The sequence below is a fragment of the Momordica charantia genome, assembly GCF_013281855.1.
Source record: "Momordica charantia cultivar OHB3-1 chromosome 8 unlocalized genomic scaffold, Mcharantia_2.0 BLBB01000008.1, whole genome shotgun sequence".
Taxonomy (NCBI): domain Eukaryota; kingdom Viridiplantae; phylum Streptophyta; class Magnoliopsida; order Cucurbitales; family Cucurbitaceae; genus Momordica; species Momordica charantia.
The window spans coordinates 20,445,179-20,461,676 of NW_028275166.1; the positions used below are offsets into that span (position 1 = coordinate 20,445,179).

Consider the following 16,498-nt stretch of genomic DNA (forward strand, 5'->3'; position numbering starts at 1 on the left):
TCGTGTTAAGTTCAACCACAAGACCTATGAACTAGCAATCACCAAGTCATATTGCCGTTCATAAGATTGTAAATGGAACGTCGTGTTAAGTTCAACCACAAGACCTATGAACTTACCACATTTGTACCGCTCTCACTATCCTATCTATCACAATATGATATGTTTTCTCGATTATCCTCCTCCTTTGCATACTAAGAGCTCTCCCAATGACCAAGAATAAACAGTAGTACACTTCCATTTAATTATATGAATTCATATATAATATTTACTTTTAAATTGAAATATTAATGGTAGTTTAAAGATTTACTAAAATTCATTTTTACACCAACGATAGTTTGTCCATTATCCGAAGTTTTATACTTACATATATGGTATAGACTAAAAGCAGATTTTCTTTAGTCTTCTTGAGAGATTTTTCAAATCAATCAAAAAATTCATTTTAGCCTTGCAGTCTGTGACGTTCACATGAGAAAATTATAAAGATTCTATGTTCTTTTTTATAAACAGTTCATCCATAAAACAGTAGGAAGAAAATCATCTTCCTCACTCTAAATCTTTCTAGTTTATCTTGTATATGCACGATTTGGGACTAGATCGTTAGAAACTCGGTTTATATTACACCAAGAGAATATGTATACCCTTTCTTTTTCTATATACTTGCCACTAGCATTGGGGATGTCACACTTGTTCCATGTTTACTGTGAAAATATGATATTCATACCAACTCGTCCTGGTCTTCGAGAGATCGTTTACGAGCTTTGAGGTTCAACTCGAGGCTCTGAGGCAAAGGGGGTGTCCTCCCTCTCCGAAACAGGACAGCAAGGGCCCTCATCTTCTTGCAGAGATCGAACACCTGAACCAATATAGATACACATGAGAAACGGAGTTAGCATCGAGTAAAATGAAAGAATACACAAGTGCATCAATAAATATTAGATAATACATATATAGAGTTGGTAGACAAATAAATTTGGTGAAAAGGATTGCATGTTAGATGAATTCAAGAGTGATCAACGCTTACCGATGAGGCTTCAATCTCGAATACACCTTCACAACCTCGGCCTCCACCTTGCAATAAGTCGCAATATCTCGCAGCTTCGTTTTCATCTTCAAACACCTGTAAAAAGAATAAATAGTCTTGTTGACTAAAACATCGCTATTTAACAATACTGGCTAAAGTTTACGATTTGGGACATCATATTACTGAATGTTGTTACCAAAAACCATTCAGCTGACAACTAAAATCAATATAATGGGAACAAGCAGGCACTTACAAGTACTCCCTCCCTAATATCTTCCACAAGCATCTGAAATTTGATTCCTGTCTTTGACTGTTTTTTCTGATTCTCAGACCTCAATTTTCCACCTTTAGAAAACAATAATCCAAGCTCTCTTTCCACTTCACTGATGAGCAAACAAAACCATGAATTGAGTAATAAGTAATAATGTTTTAGAAGACCAGAAAAACAAAATCAATTCTATACCTCCTATTTCTCCGAGTTTTCATTGTGCATATTTGATTCTCATTGTGTGTAAGTACGTATACGGGTTTTGAACTTTCCCTCCACGGATTGGCTTCCAGAACTGAGTAAAATGATGGAAGGATAGGAAACTAAGGTTAAACTATAGAAGACTCTATACGAAGAACACAACAAAAATAATAAAGATTTGAACATATTACATATTATCAAATTATTAGCAGAGCAGTTTCCAAGTGAAGAGAACTGATAATTACTATCTAAGATGTACCCTTCATCGCAAAGTTCTCTTTCTTCAAGGAAAGAACTATACGCATTTGCAGTCCAGAAACAATTCTGTTGTTTTTTAATCCTCTACACAATGGATGATTTAGGAAAAATGTTACCTGGGTGCTACAAATACTATCAATATTATCCCCTTTTGTGGGTAAGAAAAAAGTTTACCATGCTCTGTTGTCAAATTATTTCTCGAGTAATATTTACATTCAATTGAAAACAATACATCCAGGGAAGCTATGCAATCTTTTCCAATGGCATAGATGTGCAGCCTAAATGTGTCAATCAATTTATAGAAGCCAAACTAAACAGTTTTGATGATCCTCAACAACTCATTAGTAAATATAATTGGTTAAATTACAAATTTAGTCCTGTACTTTGATATTTGTCTATTTAATCCCGAAAGTTTAAGAAGTTTCAATTACATTATTGAGCTTCCATTTTCCTTTTTAGAACGTCCTGAACATTGACGAGGCATGTTGATTGGACTAATGAGTGAATTTACTGTGACTTAGTACAAGAGAGTATGCTAGTTTATCTAAGGCAACTACCCTACTTTTTTGTGTTCCGTCGTGTCAAATCATTACTTGTTAAGTTAGTCCAATCAACATGCTACATCAAATTCAAGGACTTGTTAGAACAAAAATTGAAAACTCGAGAACGAAACTAGAACTGTTTAGACATCAAGACTAAATAGACATTGATCATCACTAAGTTTGTAATTTTGCATACCTCCAGCAGAGACCATCCGGTTGGATTCTGAATGATCTTACGTCAAATTGAAATAGTATACAGTAAAGAAACAGCAAAAATCGATAACATGTTTTCAGATCTCGATTTAAGAAGAAAGCTAAAAGCCGCTTTTCACGAATCCATACCAATTACTTGTTCATCTAGAATCAAATCTTCTCCAAACTAAAATAGAAAACAGAGCAAAATGCTGGATTCAAATAAAAAATGAACAGGAAAGGCGCATGCAAAATCAAATCAACAAGGACACCAATCGAATGCAACTAATTTGAATTTGTATAAATACCATCATAACTGCTGCTATCAAACGTCTGGTGGAGATGCCTCCTCATATCATAAGCACGGGACGAGACCCGCTTCAGGAACTCATTAGAAGTAACAGGAATAGTTCCATCTAAGCTAAGCGCCCTCTCCATATCCACATCCTCGCTTCCTTCTTCGCCATCGCCGTCTCCTCTCGCTGTACAGGAAATTTCTCGCAGCCTTCTTGACGGAGGACCGAACAAGGTGGGCGCAGGAGGGAGAGGGTAGCGGAGGCGCCCAAACGAGAGAGCGATGCGGCGGCGCCGTGAGCAGGAGCGGAGGGGGTTTCTGGAAGGAAGAACTAAGGAAGGCGAGACGGATGAGAGGGAATCCATGGAAGGGCCGGATTTGAAGCTCGAGTTGCGAGTGTTGATTTCTTCAGAATTGGGTGAAATTTTGGAATATGAATCGAAGAATGGGTAGCGTGATTGAAGGGAAATTTGGGATGAATTTTGTGTGTGCGTGGAAGGGTGTCCAACTGAACCAGAGAAGTTGGGGGGAAGCGGAAGAAGAGAAGGAGAAGTTGGTTTCGTGAAGAGAATGAGGAAGATATTTTTTCAAAACGAAGCCTATGGTGGGACCTGCTGGATGTGAATTGTGAATTGTGAATTTAATGGTTTTTTCACATTTTTAAGAAATATTATTGTTTTAATGAATTTTTTTTTTTAGATATTGTTTTAATGAAATTGTTGGCATATATTGTAACTTGAGAATTTCTTTTTGTAAGATATAGTGGTTTAGACTAAAAGGAGTGTTCATCCAAGCATGAATGAGTAGATAAAGTACTCATTTTTAGATGAATTGTATCAATATCCAAATCATATTACATATGTAAATGATAAAAAAAAAAAAAAAAAGTAAGTCTGGTTCGAAAAGACTCATATACAAAACGTCTCGAAATAATACCAAGAGTGGAGATTCAATTAATCGAGATTCAGAAGCTAAAATTTCACCTTGGTCATCAATAGGTTTAGTCAAGGTGTCGCTTGCTGCATACTCTGACCCACTATTGCCAATAGCATTTCTTGCTGCGGTTTGAGTGTCAAATGATGTCTCTGTTCTTGCACCTTTGAATCCACAAGTATCGATGGAGCAACAAGAATCTAATAATTATTCTATGTTTCATAAATTTTAACTCTCGAAATAATACTAGGAGTCGGAGATTCAATTAACCAAGATTCAAAACTCTGAAAAAAAATTTCTGTATTTTGAACCCATTTTCATAAAAGAACTCAAAAAAATGAAAAAGTTGAAAAAAAAAGCTTTATATAATTCAAAAGTTGAACTAAAAACGAAAAATTAGATAAAAATGAATTTAGTTTACCTCAACTTTTGAATATATTTCAATTAATGCCTTTAAACCTACAAAAGTTTTGTTTTTATCCTTAACCTTTAAAATTGTAAATAACCATTTTGGCAACTTTTCTATTACTAGGCAATAAGTTGTAAAAAGTGAGGTATGTGTCCATGTAAGTGGCAAGTTCTAATTATCCCCTCAACTTTTATGTAGGTTTCATTTATGCCCTTTCGTTTCACAATTTCATTTTCGATCTTAACTTTTGAAATTATTTCAAGACAACTATTTTGTTAGCTCCTGCATTACAATGCAGATGAGAATGTGACATGGTGGTGGTGAGTTGTAAATAACAATCGAAAGTCTTAGTATAATTCGAAATAACGTTATTTTATTTGATTTCACAATCTGTTGGAAAAATGAATGGAGCCAAAACAAATACTAATCAAAAAGAATGAATTGGGTCTAAATATACATTAAAGCCCAATTTACTTCACTTGTCTTTAGGTTTTGTTTTATAACAAAACTTTTTTTGTTGCTAGGCCGTTGGAATTGAAGGTTTTGTGTTGGTGCACAAACGTGGCAGTGGCGGCAAGTAGAGTTGGCGGAGAACAAACTTGATCTATAGTACATTGTCAGCAGCCCATTCTCGTGAGGTTAGTGAGGTTTTCATTCTATATTTCTAAATATCTATTGTCGTAGTGTTTAGAAGTTAGGTGACCATTGCTGTGGCATCTAGAGAGAGTTTTGTAGAGTGTTTGTGAGACTCGTTGTATTTATCCCAAAATCATAGTAGAACCCGTTGTTGCGGAAGATTGGATGTAGTCAATAGTTGGGGTGAACCAGTATAATATTATTGGTGAGTAATTTTTCCCAACACAATCAAAAGATGAATAGACAGAATTAAGGACATGAACGAAGAAGAGAGATAATAGAAATTAAAGATGATGCGTGACTAGTATTAGATAAATGGACAAAAATCCAGGTCAGAACATGAACAAAGAAGACAAACAAACAAAGAAATGTAACACAATCAAATCTAAGAACCACTGTTGCTAACTATCTTCCTTCATAAGTCGATCTTTTAATTTATTGTTCCCCGAAGCTTCCATGAATCCACATTTTCCACCGACTCTAATCTTCCAACGTATTTTCCCATGGACGACCCCGCTCACGCCTTCGCTTTTACTTGTGTTTGCCTTTCAGTTATTTGATTTATTGTGCACGATTTTTTCTCATAATGTGTAGCTTTCCAACTAAATCTAACCCTCAAATATGCTTCCTTCTCCGATCGCCACATTTTCTGTTCGAATATGACTAAAAGTAAAACCACTCGGTTGATTTTCTTACCACTCATTTTCATATGTAACCTCCAATATTAGAAACAATTTTCAAAGTTACCACTAAAACAAAATTTACGAAACGATTGAAGCATAATTGAAATTTTTCTCAAAGTTTAGAGGCATGACTGAAATTTACCACACATGTACCACTATTATTACAACTCACCGTCATGACACATTTTCATCTTCATTTCAATGAAAAAGTTGACGAAGTAGTTGTCTTGAAACAATTTTGAAGTTTAAAAGGAAAAAAATGAAGTTGAATAGTATAATTTTAATATAATTTGACTATTTATTATTATTATTTCCAATAAAATTGAACAAGATTAGTCTCTCGATCGAAGGAATGATTTTAGGTTAAAACACCTTTTTGAAAGAGAGTTTTTCTTTAAATAAAAGTTGAAAGTGCACAAATAAACATCTTCCTCCACCAAATATGTAGTCAGTGCAAATGAACAAGTACCTTGAAGATGAAATCTGTACCAATTTCCAGAAGAATGGGAAAATGAGACAAGGTACAGAGTGGTCTAATTTCATTTAACTTTTAAGAATGAGCCTGAAACCGTCTTTCTCCAAACACACCTGACCACTAAAACTTGAAACTAAAGTGCTCTTAAATCACAACACAAAAGTTCATTAGGAATCATTCAATAGTCAAGCAAAATAACCATAAAAATAAGGCAGTCCCATACCAAGGCCAGCAAAGTGCAAAACAGCAGCAGCTCGCTCAAAGCGGGTCGATCAGACGCCAATAACCTTAGGCCATTATCTTTGCTGACCTAACATAGAGGCTATCCACAACCTTGCCAATGTTGGAGATGGTCTCCAGTGTGGCTGGATATATGGCGTCGGTCTTCGGGTCATCAAAAATGATAAGGCATCCAGCACCTTGGTCTAAAGTCCCTGCAAACTTCTTGTCCAGAATCATCTGAGACAACTTCTTTTCCACATGATCCACAGGCAGTTCGATCAGGTCGGCGATATGAGCAATCTCAACTCTTGAGAATGGTTCAATCAACCTGCAGAGATTTTGCTCCAACAAAGTGTCATAGAGAGAAGAGAGATGCCTGTGGACAATGGGGTCTTCTTCTAGTTGAGCCTTAAAATCTCTAAGTGCTGTCTCGAAAAGCTTTAACGAACGCTTGGAATGTGCATCAGCTACAGCTTTCATCGCATCCAGCTCGATTCCCACGTATTGCAGACCTGCTTTTGATGATATTATTCCTGCCACATCATCAGCCTGGTTAACCATTATTTTGCACAGCAACATATACTTTAGGCTAAATACAGCACGGGGATCTTCAAGAGCATTGAAAGCTTCAAAAGCTTCAAAGAAATAACTGTAAGCAGTTTTGTAATCCTTCTCTTCGGCATGGAGGATGCCACTCTGCAAGTCGATAGTGCCCTGTTGTGCTGGAGGCACGTATATGGCGTTAGCGGCTGTTCTTGCAGCAGTCAGTGCAGCTTTAGCTTTAGGGAGGTTCCTCAGAGAAAAATGGAGCTTGCTCTCCAACAGATCTATGTCTACAAGGAGAAGCTTATCATCCAGTCTTCTTACTTCCTTGATTAATCCAGTCAGGAGATTTAAGGCTTCAGGGTACTCCTTATTTTCCATCAAAAGAGCAGCAAGCCTGGCCTCAACCCGTTGCCGAAGGAAAGTTCGCTTCTCAGCACGTGTCCACTGCACCATTTCCTTGCATAGGGAAATCTGCAACTCAGATGTGTCTGGGATTTTAGCCACAGCATCAATGATTCCTCGGACAATTTTTGCTGTTTTTGCCTTTGGTATTAAGTTAAAGAAAGGCCTAAGTTGAGTCAAAAGGTTACGAAGATCCTCCGCACGATTCTCTTGTCTGAGAAGATCTGAGAGATTTGTTATTGCCTGTTCCTTTATCCGTAGAGCCTCAGGGAAAGATGAAGGGTTTTCCAGAATACGGTAGAGGATCGAGATAGACTCTGATGAATTCTTAGCTTCTAAAGCCTCAGCAATCGAATCAGTTGTGGCAGGAAGGTAAGATGTTGACATAGTTACAGAGTTGATACCAAGTTCTGCAAAAGTAGATCATTGAACAACGTGAAAATTTTATCTAAACAGAAAAAACAAGACAAATGAAAGTCCTCCCTTATCAAATAACTAAAGTCCTGCATCAGACTATCACATTCTACCCAGCTTATATCAATATTTCTTTCGAATGTGGAGAAAACAATTAGAAATCACACGAACACGGAGCTTCCAAGTCCCTCTCTAACAAGATCTTGGTTCCCTATCTCAATTCTGCACTTGCCACATTCTATCCACTTCCCACTTTACTCTCATAATATTTTGAAAGAGACCCAGCGGGGCCAAAGGCAGCGGTTTAATAGAGAAGAATTACAATTTGGGAATCTCACTTAGAAACTAGTAAAGTAAACTTCGTAACCTGAACGACAAGAGACTCGCAGATAAAAAAAAGAAAAAAAAGTAACAAAAATTAGAAAAATTAATTAGAGACTGGGCTACACTACAGATACAATAATGCTTCTACATCAGATTTTAACCCTAGAAAAAGGCTTTAAGAGCTCAGATAGCGTCAATTTCTAAAGCTCTATGCTCAAAAACAGGTTTTTCATCTTCGGGTACACTACTACGAATCGTCGGGACTCTAGTCGAAGTTCCAATGAGAAAAAAAATTACGTGTTAGACTTGGAGATTTCGAATCACAACTCGAAGTACCGAATATAGCTGGAAATTGGAGTTGAAAAACAAAATTAATAACTATGGTGGAACTAAGTATCGTAGTAGAGCGGATAGGAAATCGAAAACGATAAATGTGAAGAAGAAAACGGAAAGCGGAGAGGGAAGCATACCTTGAGTATGGTGGAAAGTAGAGGTGATGAAGCCCCAGAGATAATCGAAGACGCAGAACCGAGATCCGGGTGGGAAATTGCGAAACTGGTGAAAGGAAAGGGGAAGAAATAGGGTTCGTTTATGTTCTTTCTTGGGGATGGGGCAAAGTGTATTTGTTAATGCTGCTTGGAAACTTTTTTTTTTTCTTTTTTGCCTTTTTGCCTGTTTTCATTTTTAGTTCAATAAATTTGGAGATAAAAAGAAATTTTAGCCTCAAATGAAAAAATAGATGTCACTTGCTTCCTATGCTTAGAAATTTTTTATAGTAATTTGCACAAATCACCTGACATGTGTTTATTTTAGAGTAATTTGCACAAAATCACCTGACATATGTACAAACACACCATTTCTCGATCTAAGATAGGTCTCTAAACTAGTTGAGTTATATTCAAATTAGTCACTTTAAACCTTTAATCACTCAATATACCAATTTTCTATAATCAAATCCTTTGGTTAATTATGCTAATAGTTTCATCCGTGAAAAAAATCGTTATTTTTAATAAAAGAAAAAATAAAAATAATGATTTTTTTCCACTAATAAAGTTGTTAACATAATTAACTAAGCGCCCGTTTGTTTCGTGGGAATCCAAGATTCCCGTGACACGGGCATTTGCATTCTCATGTTTGTTTTGCGGTAATGTAGGATACTCGGGTATCTCGAGATGCCTATATGGAAGGCATCTGAGTCGATTTGGATGCCTTTTAAACCTAGGTTTCCATGATTCCTGTGTCGAGGACATCCTATATTGACATTTTTGCTCCATTATTTTTTTATATATTTTCTTTTATCAGATTTATTTAGTTTAATTTTCTAATTTAAATAAATTAATGTACTGTTGACTAATAAACAATTAAGTATATTTATGTATTACACGTACATATTAAAATAAACTTCAATTAAATTATATAATCTCTCCATTTACTTTTAATATTTTGAAAGACTTATATGAATAATATCTATTATCATAAGTACATAATTTTAAAACAACAATTTTTTAACGATAAGTCACCTTAGATATTCTTCTTCTTAAAAGAATATAACTTAATAATGTAATAAATGAATTTCACCAAATATAACATCAATTATATAATTTTATTTTTCTTTTAAATATTAAAGTTGGAAATGAAATTTAAATAGTAATTACTTTTAAAAAAGTCTTATATTAATATGAATTCTACTAATATACAAAAATTAATACGCAATTAATATAAAAATCTAAAATATTAAATTAATTTTAAGAAAACCTATTATATAAATGCAAATTATATTAGATTAATGTCATAAGGGCATTTTTGAAACATTATATAAATTTATAACATTCCTATGAATAAATCTTACAAAAAAAAAAGGTGACTATCCAAATATTCTCAAACATCCTTATATATTTTCCTAGGAAACAAACGTGATCATCTAAAGATGTCGGACATCTATAATTTCGGACATCTAAAATTCCAGGCATCTGAAGATGTCGGCATCTACATCTAAATTCCCAAAAAACAACGACTTTAAGTGTCGTTTGTTTTATGGAAATCCAAGATTCCTGTTATACTGACATCTTGATTTCCACGTTTGTTTTGCATGAATATAGAATACCCGAGAATATTGAGATGTCCAGGCATGTGATACCCATACGGGAGACATCTTACGAGTTTTGGATGCTCTTTTGAAACATGGGGCATCCACTTTTTACATTTTTGCCCTTCATTTTTTCTCCATATATTTTCTTTCATCAATTTTTTTTAATTTTTAAATTTATAATTTAAATAAATTAAAGTACTCATCTTCTAATAAAAAACTTTATGCAATTAAGTATATTTGTACATTAGATTTACATGTCAAATAAACTGCAATTAAATTAATATAATATGTAAATTTATTTTTAATATTTTGAAGAAATTATATTATTAATAATATTAATTATCATAAATATATAATTTTAAAACAACATTTTTTTACTACCAATATATTTGTGATATTTTTCTTCTTAAAAAAAATAGAATGTGATGAAAAGATAGATAAATTGATTGTCTTTCTTAAAAAAATAAATTAAAGCTAAAAATGAAATTTATATTAAATTAATATGAATTAATTTGTTATACAAAATACCATATAAAAAAATAAATATTAAATTAATTAAAAAATCTATTATATTAAATAAATTTATAAATTATATGTATATACGTAAGGGTATTTTTGGTATAAATTTAACACATTCCCAAAAATAAATACTGTAAAACAAACGTGGCTATCAAACAAATTCCAAATATTCTTATAAATTTTCCTACGAAACAAATGTGACTATCTGAAAATACTAGACATTTAAAATTTCGGGCATTTGAAATTCTAGGCATATGTAGATGTCAAGCATCTACATTCCCGAAAAACAAACGGCCCACGAGAGTTTGATATTTTAATGTGGTAGTTACAAAAATCATCATACTTCATGGTGGTTTGTGCAATATTGCTCTTTTTTAAAATTTCGATGATTTTTAAGGAAAAACAAATACCATGGGATTTTGTGACAATGAGGGCAGCTGGAGAGGGCACCCAGTACACGCAGGAACACTGAGTAACCACACGGAACGCCTTGAGGCTCCGGCCCTTGAAATCAGAAAGGCGGTCCCACAAGGTCGAGAGAAGGCCACTCGAAGTCAGATCAACCTGATCGTGTGGAGGACAAACTAGCAATGATGCGAGTGAAACTGGGACAGTGTAGGGTAGAATTGGAAACCGTAGTGCATCTGCTCGCAGAAATGGCAACACTGACCAAGTTGAGGCCCAACAACCTGCCGCCACCACCAAGAGAAGAAGGGTCAATGTTTCGGATCCAAAGCTGAAGGCTTGATAAGACTTGATTAAAGGCTAAAAATAGTAGTTTTACATGCTTAGTTGGGAGTTAATTATGATGAAAAATGTATGTTCAAGCATATAATTTAGGAAAAATGTGCAAAATTTGTGATTAGGGACTTTAGAATTCAGTTATAGGTAAATGAAGGCTAATTTGTGTAAATATGCTTATTTTGTAAGGAAAAGTGAAGATTGATGATCAAAATGCGTCAGGCATATTGCAGGACCAGAATTTCTAGCTTACTAGAGGAATGAGCCAGCCAAGTTGCTTTGAAAGTTCCAGTTTCACAATGCTTCAGCCACATTCGATGCCTAGATTGTCAAAACGGGAATAACAACTTTTGACCAAGTAATTGGTCCAAGATTTGTTATTAGTTCCTAAAATCTCTACAACCTCATTTGGTTCCAACCTCCCATGCATTTCTCAACATCTTGTTACCTCCATGGCCTATAAAAAGAGCTCTCAAGCATCACTTCAAGACATCTCATTTTCCATGCTTTTGTTTTCCTTTCTACTTTAGTTTTATAGTTTTTATTTAAGTTTTGTTTTCAATTATTTTTCTACAATTACTCCTGTTTATTTTATTGCAATTCAATTTGTTCCATTTTGTACTTTCTTTCCAATTCTAATTAAAATGCTTTCTTTTGTTATCTTCTCTTGTGTTTTAATTTCTTTCAATTCCATGAGTAGGTAAATTATTTCTTCAACCCTCCTACGAGTTTAGTTCATCTATTTAAATTACATCTATCAGTGAGCACGACGTATTACGCTCTCTTTTGCTTATCTTGATTGATCTAATTTATCCAATTGATTTTCTTGTTGGCCACTTGTTTAAATCACATTAGTTTGAATTTAATTCTGAAAAGGTTAGAGTCAAACGGATCTCATCAAGGTAAAACGAGAAGTTACTTAGAAATAAGAACTAAAACAAGATCCTAGACATAGGCTCTCTTACCCGTTAAACGTAAGTTGACACTTGATTTATTTAGGATTCTAGAGTTGCATAGACATATGTAAACACTAGCCTAAACTTCTAAACAAACCAAAAGCGATATGGAATAGGAGTTGAACCAGTTTGCATAAATTGAGTTTAATTACGGGCATATTTGATAGATGTAATTCATCTTTTAGAACTAAATCTTAGTAGGGTGGTTGGCCTTTTAATTTCCGTGTTTCTAATTCGTGTTCCTAACAATTCCACCAATTTTTATTCCCAAACTCGATTGCTCATTCAAGAAGTTTACAAAATCAATTTTAAAAGAAAACTAGTCCCTGTGGAGACGAACTTGGAATATTTCCAGATTATTATTTGTGACAGTGTGCACTTGCACTTATCCTCTAGCTATTAAGTACAGGTGCAACAAGGCTCCAAGGAAAATCCTCACGACTGAATAACAAATCCTTTGATTCAACGAGATCCAGCATAAGGGAAAGTACCAGCTTTCAATGACTGATCGCGGAAGGAGGTGGAGACTAGTATGCGACAGGATGGAATCCGATTAGGACCACTCAGCGAGCACCACAAACGAAGGGTCACGATTGATGATCTGCAAGTCTACTGCCAACGAGACTTGCACGACCACCTAAGTGCAGCAATGTCATTAGCCCAACAACCGGTTGTGGATCTACATCAAATGTTAGACGAATGGGTGCAATGGCGAAGTTGTTTCGTCGAATAGATTCTGATAACTCGGGTGGAGGAGGCATCGCCATTTCTCCCACGAATGCCCTACCACTACCTTCGACTTTGAATCGACCGGCAATGTTGGATCTGACAAAGTTCTCCTAGAAAAGCTATAAAGCGACTTCGAGAACTTTATGCACAATAGTAGACTGGGCGAATTAGCTACGAAAAAGGAGTACAAATGGGAGGATCCCTCATTCATGGCCGAAGTAATGGCACTCGAAATACCCAACAAGTTTAGAAAGCCAAACATGAAGTCCTACAATGGGACTAAAGGATCTCGTAAAGCACGTCGAGCTCAATGAAGGGCTGATGGAACTTTGTGGCAAGAATGATGAAACGAAATGTAGAGCCTTCTCCATTACTCTAGCGGGAAATACCCACACGTCAAATTCGATTTCTACCTGGATCCAACTAAGGCAGTTGTTCATTAGTCAATACTCTGCCCAACCTGATGCCAAAAAGTCAGAGATGTATTTGCTCACCCTTTATCAACGCACAGGGGAATCTCTATACAGCTACTTGAGCAAGTTCCTTGTGGAGAAAATCAAGGTGAATGATTGTATTGATGCATTTGAAAGGTCGACTTTCATTAGGGGTCTCGCTGACTCAGACCTAATGAAGGAATTTGGGCGATTTCTAGCCAAAACCTATAATAAAGCCCTCATACGGGCCAGACAATTCATAGATGGGGAAGATCTCATTAAAGCCAAGCAATTCCTCCGTGAATGTGGTTCCCAGCCTATGAGTGGCAGGAAGGGACCAGATGATAAGTCTCATTGGAGGCCACTAGAGGTCCATAAGAGAGATAATTGCCTTAAGTCGTGTAAGTTCTCCTAATATACACCAGTTAATGTCCCGCTATCAGAGCTATTATCCAACATAGAAGATAGTATTTAAGGAACCAGCTTGATCACCCAGAACGAATAAAGCGAGATGCGAAGAAGCATAATCTCAACAAATATTGTTGGTTCCACCAGCACCATTGTCATGACAATTCCGATTGTTATGACTTGAAGGACAGGGCACCAAAAAGAAGGAAGACTAAGAGGATCGGGATCAATCGCTCAATTTGAAGAAGAAAGACTACCCGATGGTGATCAACACAATCTACGGTTGGCGTAGTGGAAGCCAATCCAGAAACAAGCGTAAGGTATTGGTGTGGGATTCTAAGCATGAAGTCAACACCTCGAGCATGCGAAGTTCTCTACCTATCACCTTCACCGATCAAAACCTTAAGGGGGTTCATAAGCCAACGACGCAGTAGTCATAACTCCTTTAATTTACCACATTAAGGTCTATAAGGTTCTAGTCAACTCCTACTCCACCTATACAACTCTTGGGTGGGAGAAATCTTAGTTGAAACGCTGCTCCACACTGTTGATCGACTTTGTAGGGAAGAGCGTAACCCCAAAGGGTGCATTGAGCTACCACTCACAGTCGTGGAGGGGGATACGCAGGTGACCAAGATTGTCAAGTTCGTGGTGGTCGATGGGGCTTTTGTGTACAACGCCATTCTTGGTTGACCTCTATTACACATATTGCAGGCGATCCCATCGACATATACCACCAGATGATGATGTACCTGACTCTGTGAGGAGTAGGTCACGTATAGGGAGAGCATACCGCATCACAGGAATGATACGCGATGACACTCAAAGGTACTTCCATTTGTGCTGTGGAAGAGACACGACGACTGGAGCAATGGAAGAGGTAGCCCTGATTGGGGCCACTAAGGTCTCTGCAAATCCTCCAATTTTTGACAGTAGAACGTCAGTAAAAGAACTCGAGCTGATACCCCTACTTGGGCCAGACTAACATGTAAGCATCGGCACAAAGCTGGGGGTTGGAACTAGAACATCCATTATAGACTTCCTACGTGCAAAATCCGATGTGTTTGTGTGGTCTCACGAAGACATATCAAGTATTGACTTGAAGTTCATAGCTTATAGGCTGAATATTGATTTGTCATTTAAACGTGTAAAGTAGAAGCACCGACCTGTAGATATTATGCGTAATAATGTAATTATTGAGGAAGTTGACAAACTCCTCAGAGCTAAATTTATAAAGAAAGTTCACTCCCTGTAGTGACTATCTAATGTAGTCTTGGTGAGAAAAGACAACAGAAATTGGTGATTGTGTGTAGACTTCACCAACCTGAAAAAAACATGTCCAAAATATAGCAATCCACTCCCCAGAATAGATCAGCTGGTCGATGCCACTACGGGCCACGAGCTCTTAATGTTCATGGACTCCTACTCTGGATACAATCAGATCAGGATGTACACTCTCGATCAAGAACAAACTTCTTTCATAACTGACCTTTATTGTTACAAGGTAATGCCTTCAGTCTAAATAATGATGGAGCTACGTATTAATGGATGGTCAACGTGATGTTCTCAAAACAGATCGACATAAACATGGAATTCTATGTCGACGACATGTGTTAGGGTTGACTTTTTACTGCAGAAACACATGTCGGTAGCCCTGTTTACCATGTTTTGTGACCCATTTTCCATTATTATTTGCCAAAAAGGACCACATATTCTTAGAGTAGAACATACATAGATTATTTCCGCATAAAAGTCAAACTATGGTACTTTAGGAAAAATATGAGATAAATGCGGTCAAAGTTGGAAGAAAATAACAGAATTCTATTTTTTGCATAATTGCGCCCGGCGCATTTTTGGAGGGCAATTTGTCAAAACACACGTTTTGATTAATGAAGGGCAAGAAGGACATTTCCCACATGTTCAAAACCGTGAGTCCAAGTCTAAGTGAGGTGGTTAGGTGAATCTCAACCCTTTTCCACCTAAAATGGAGGGGAGTTTCAACCAACCTATGGTGCTATAAAAGGAAGCCATACATCCCTAAGCAAATCATCCCTCCCAAGCTTCATTTCATCTTCTTTAAGATGCTCTCTAGTTGTAGAACACGTTTTTAGGGTTTATGTTCATGTGCTAGTTCTTCATTTCTTCGTTTTTCACGCTTTTACCTTTCGTATTGCCTTTAATTCAAGTTCTTACTTAGTTCTTTGTTCATCATGTTATTTTAAAGTTCTTTAGCGAGTTTCAACTCCCCTAACTCTTGAGAGAGAAGATGGTCAAGCTAGAACTCCTTGTATGGCTTATTTATTAATTTAAATTCAATGAAAAATACTTTCTTTATGTTTTCGTGCATTTACTTTCATTTAACTATGTTCTAAATTAGTTATCAACCTCTTTGTGGAATGTCTTAGTCAAATGATTTGATTTTCAACACGCTCGGGATTTTGGCCAGATTGCGCCTTGCACTTTTTTGGGTTGGTTTCCAAAAACTTCTCTTTACATATTTTTTCCATTTGGCCAGTGGGAACTTGATTTATACACCAAAGCCCAACCTTGGGAAATGTGAGTTTGGTAAAATAATAGGAAACCAATATGGGATGTGACTTAGGAATAAGCGCACAAAACATGGTCTTAGGCATAGGCCTTCTAACCCATAATGCAAATGAGTTGGTAGATATTCTCTAGGATTGTAATCACACATAGGAATATGATTGTAGGTTACCCTAGCCTCTGCAGCAACCAAAAACGGTAGTGAAAGAGTAGAACTCAAATCCCAAGAAAAACTAAGAATTGCGCATGGTGCTTTT

At 36.2% G+C, this 16,498-nt stretch overlaps 2 protein-coding genes across 2 annotated transcripts; both read right to left on the reverse strand.

Moving 5' to 3' along the window:
• Window positions 1-474: 474 nt before the first annotated feature.
• On the reverse strand, window positions 475-3,353 carry LOC111024094 (plant/protein). The gene is made up of 5 exons (XM_022301691.2): window positions 2,791-3,353; window positions 1,485-1,584; window positions 1,275-1,404; window positions 1,022-1,117; window positions 475-853 (listed from the first exon to the last, which is right to left on the reverse strand). The coding sequence occupies exons 1-5, from the start codon at window positions 3,140-3,142 to the stop codon at window positions 716-718; spliced, it is 816 nt and encodes a 271-aa protein (XP_022157383.1). The 5' UTR covers window positions 3,143-3,353; the 3' UTR covers window positions 475-715.
• A 2,555-nt stretch (window positions 3,354-5,908) lies between these two features.
• Window positions 5,909-8,459, reverse strand: LOC111024097 (26S proteasome non-ATPase regulatory subunit 11 homolog). Its single transcript, XM_022301696.2, has 2 exons — window positions 8,292-8,459; window positions 5,909-7,493 (listed from the first exon to the last, which is right to left on the reverse strand). The coding sequence occupies exon 2, from the start codon at window positions 7,468-7,470 to the stop codon at window positions 6,202-6,204; it is 1,269 nt and encodes a 422-aa protein (XP_022157388.1). The 5' UTR covers window positions 7,471-7,493; window positions 8,292-8,459; the 3' UTR covers window positions 5,909-6,201.
• Window positions 8,460-16,498: the final 8,039 nt, after the last annotated feature.

Bases quoted from the DNA above. Each gene is read 5' to 3' on its own strand.
- LOC111024094 (XM_022301691.2), bottom strand. From the start codon at position 3,142: ATGGATTCCCTCTCATCCGTCTCGCCTTCCTTAGTTCTTCCTTCCAGA. The intron at 1,118-1,274 runs GTAAGTGCCTGC...TTCTTTTTACAG, and splicing joins ATATTAGGGAGGGAGTACTT to GTGTTTGAAGATGAAAACGA. The intron at 854-1,021 runs GTAAGCGTTGAT...ATATTGGTTCAG, and splicing joins TCGAGATTGAAGCCTCATCG to GTGTTCGATCTCTGCAAGAA.
- LOC111024097 (XM_022301696.2), bottom strand. From the start codon at position 7,470: ATGTCAACATCTTACCTTCCTGCCACAACTGATTCGATTGCTGAGGCT.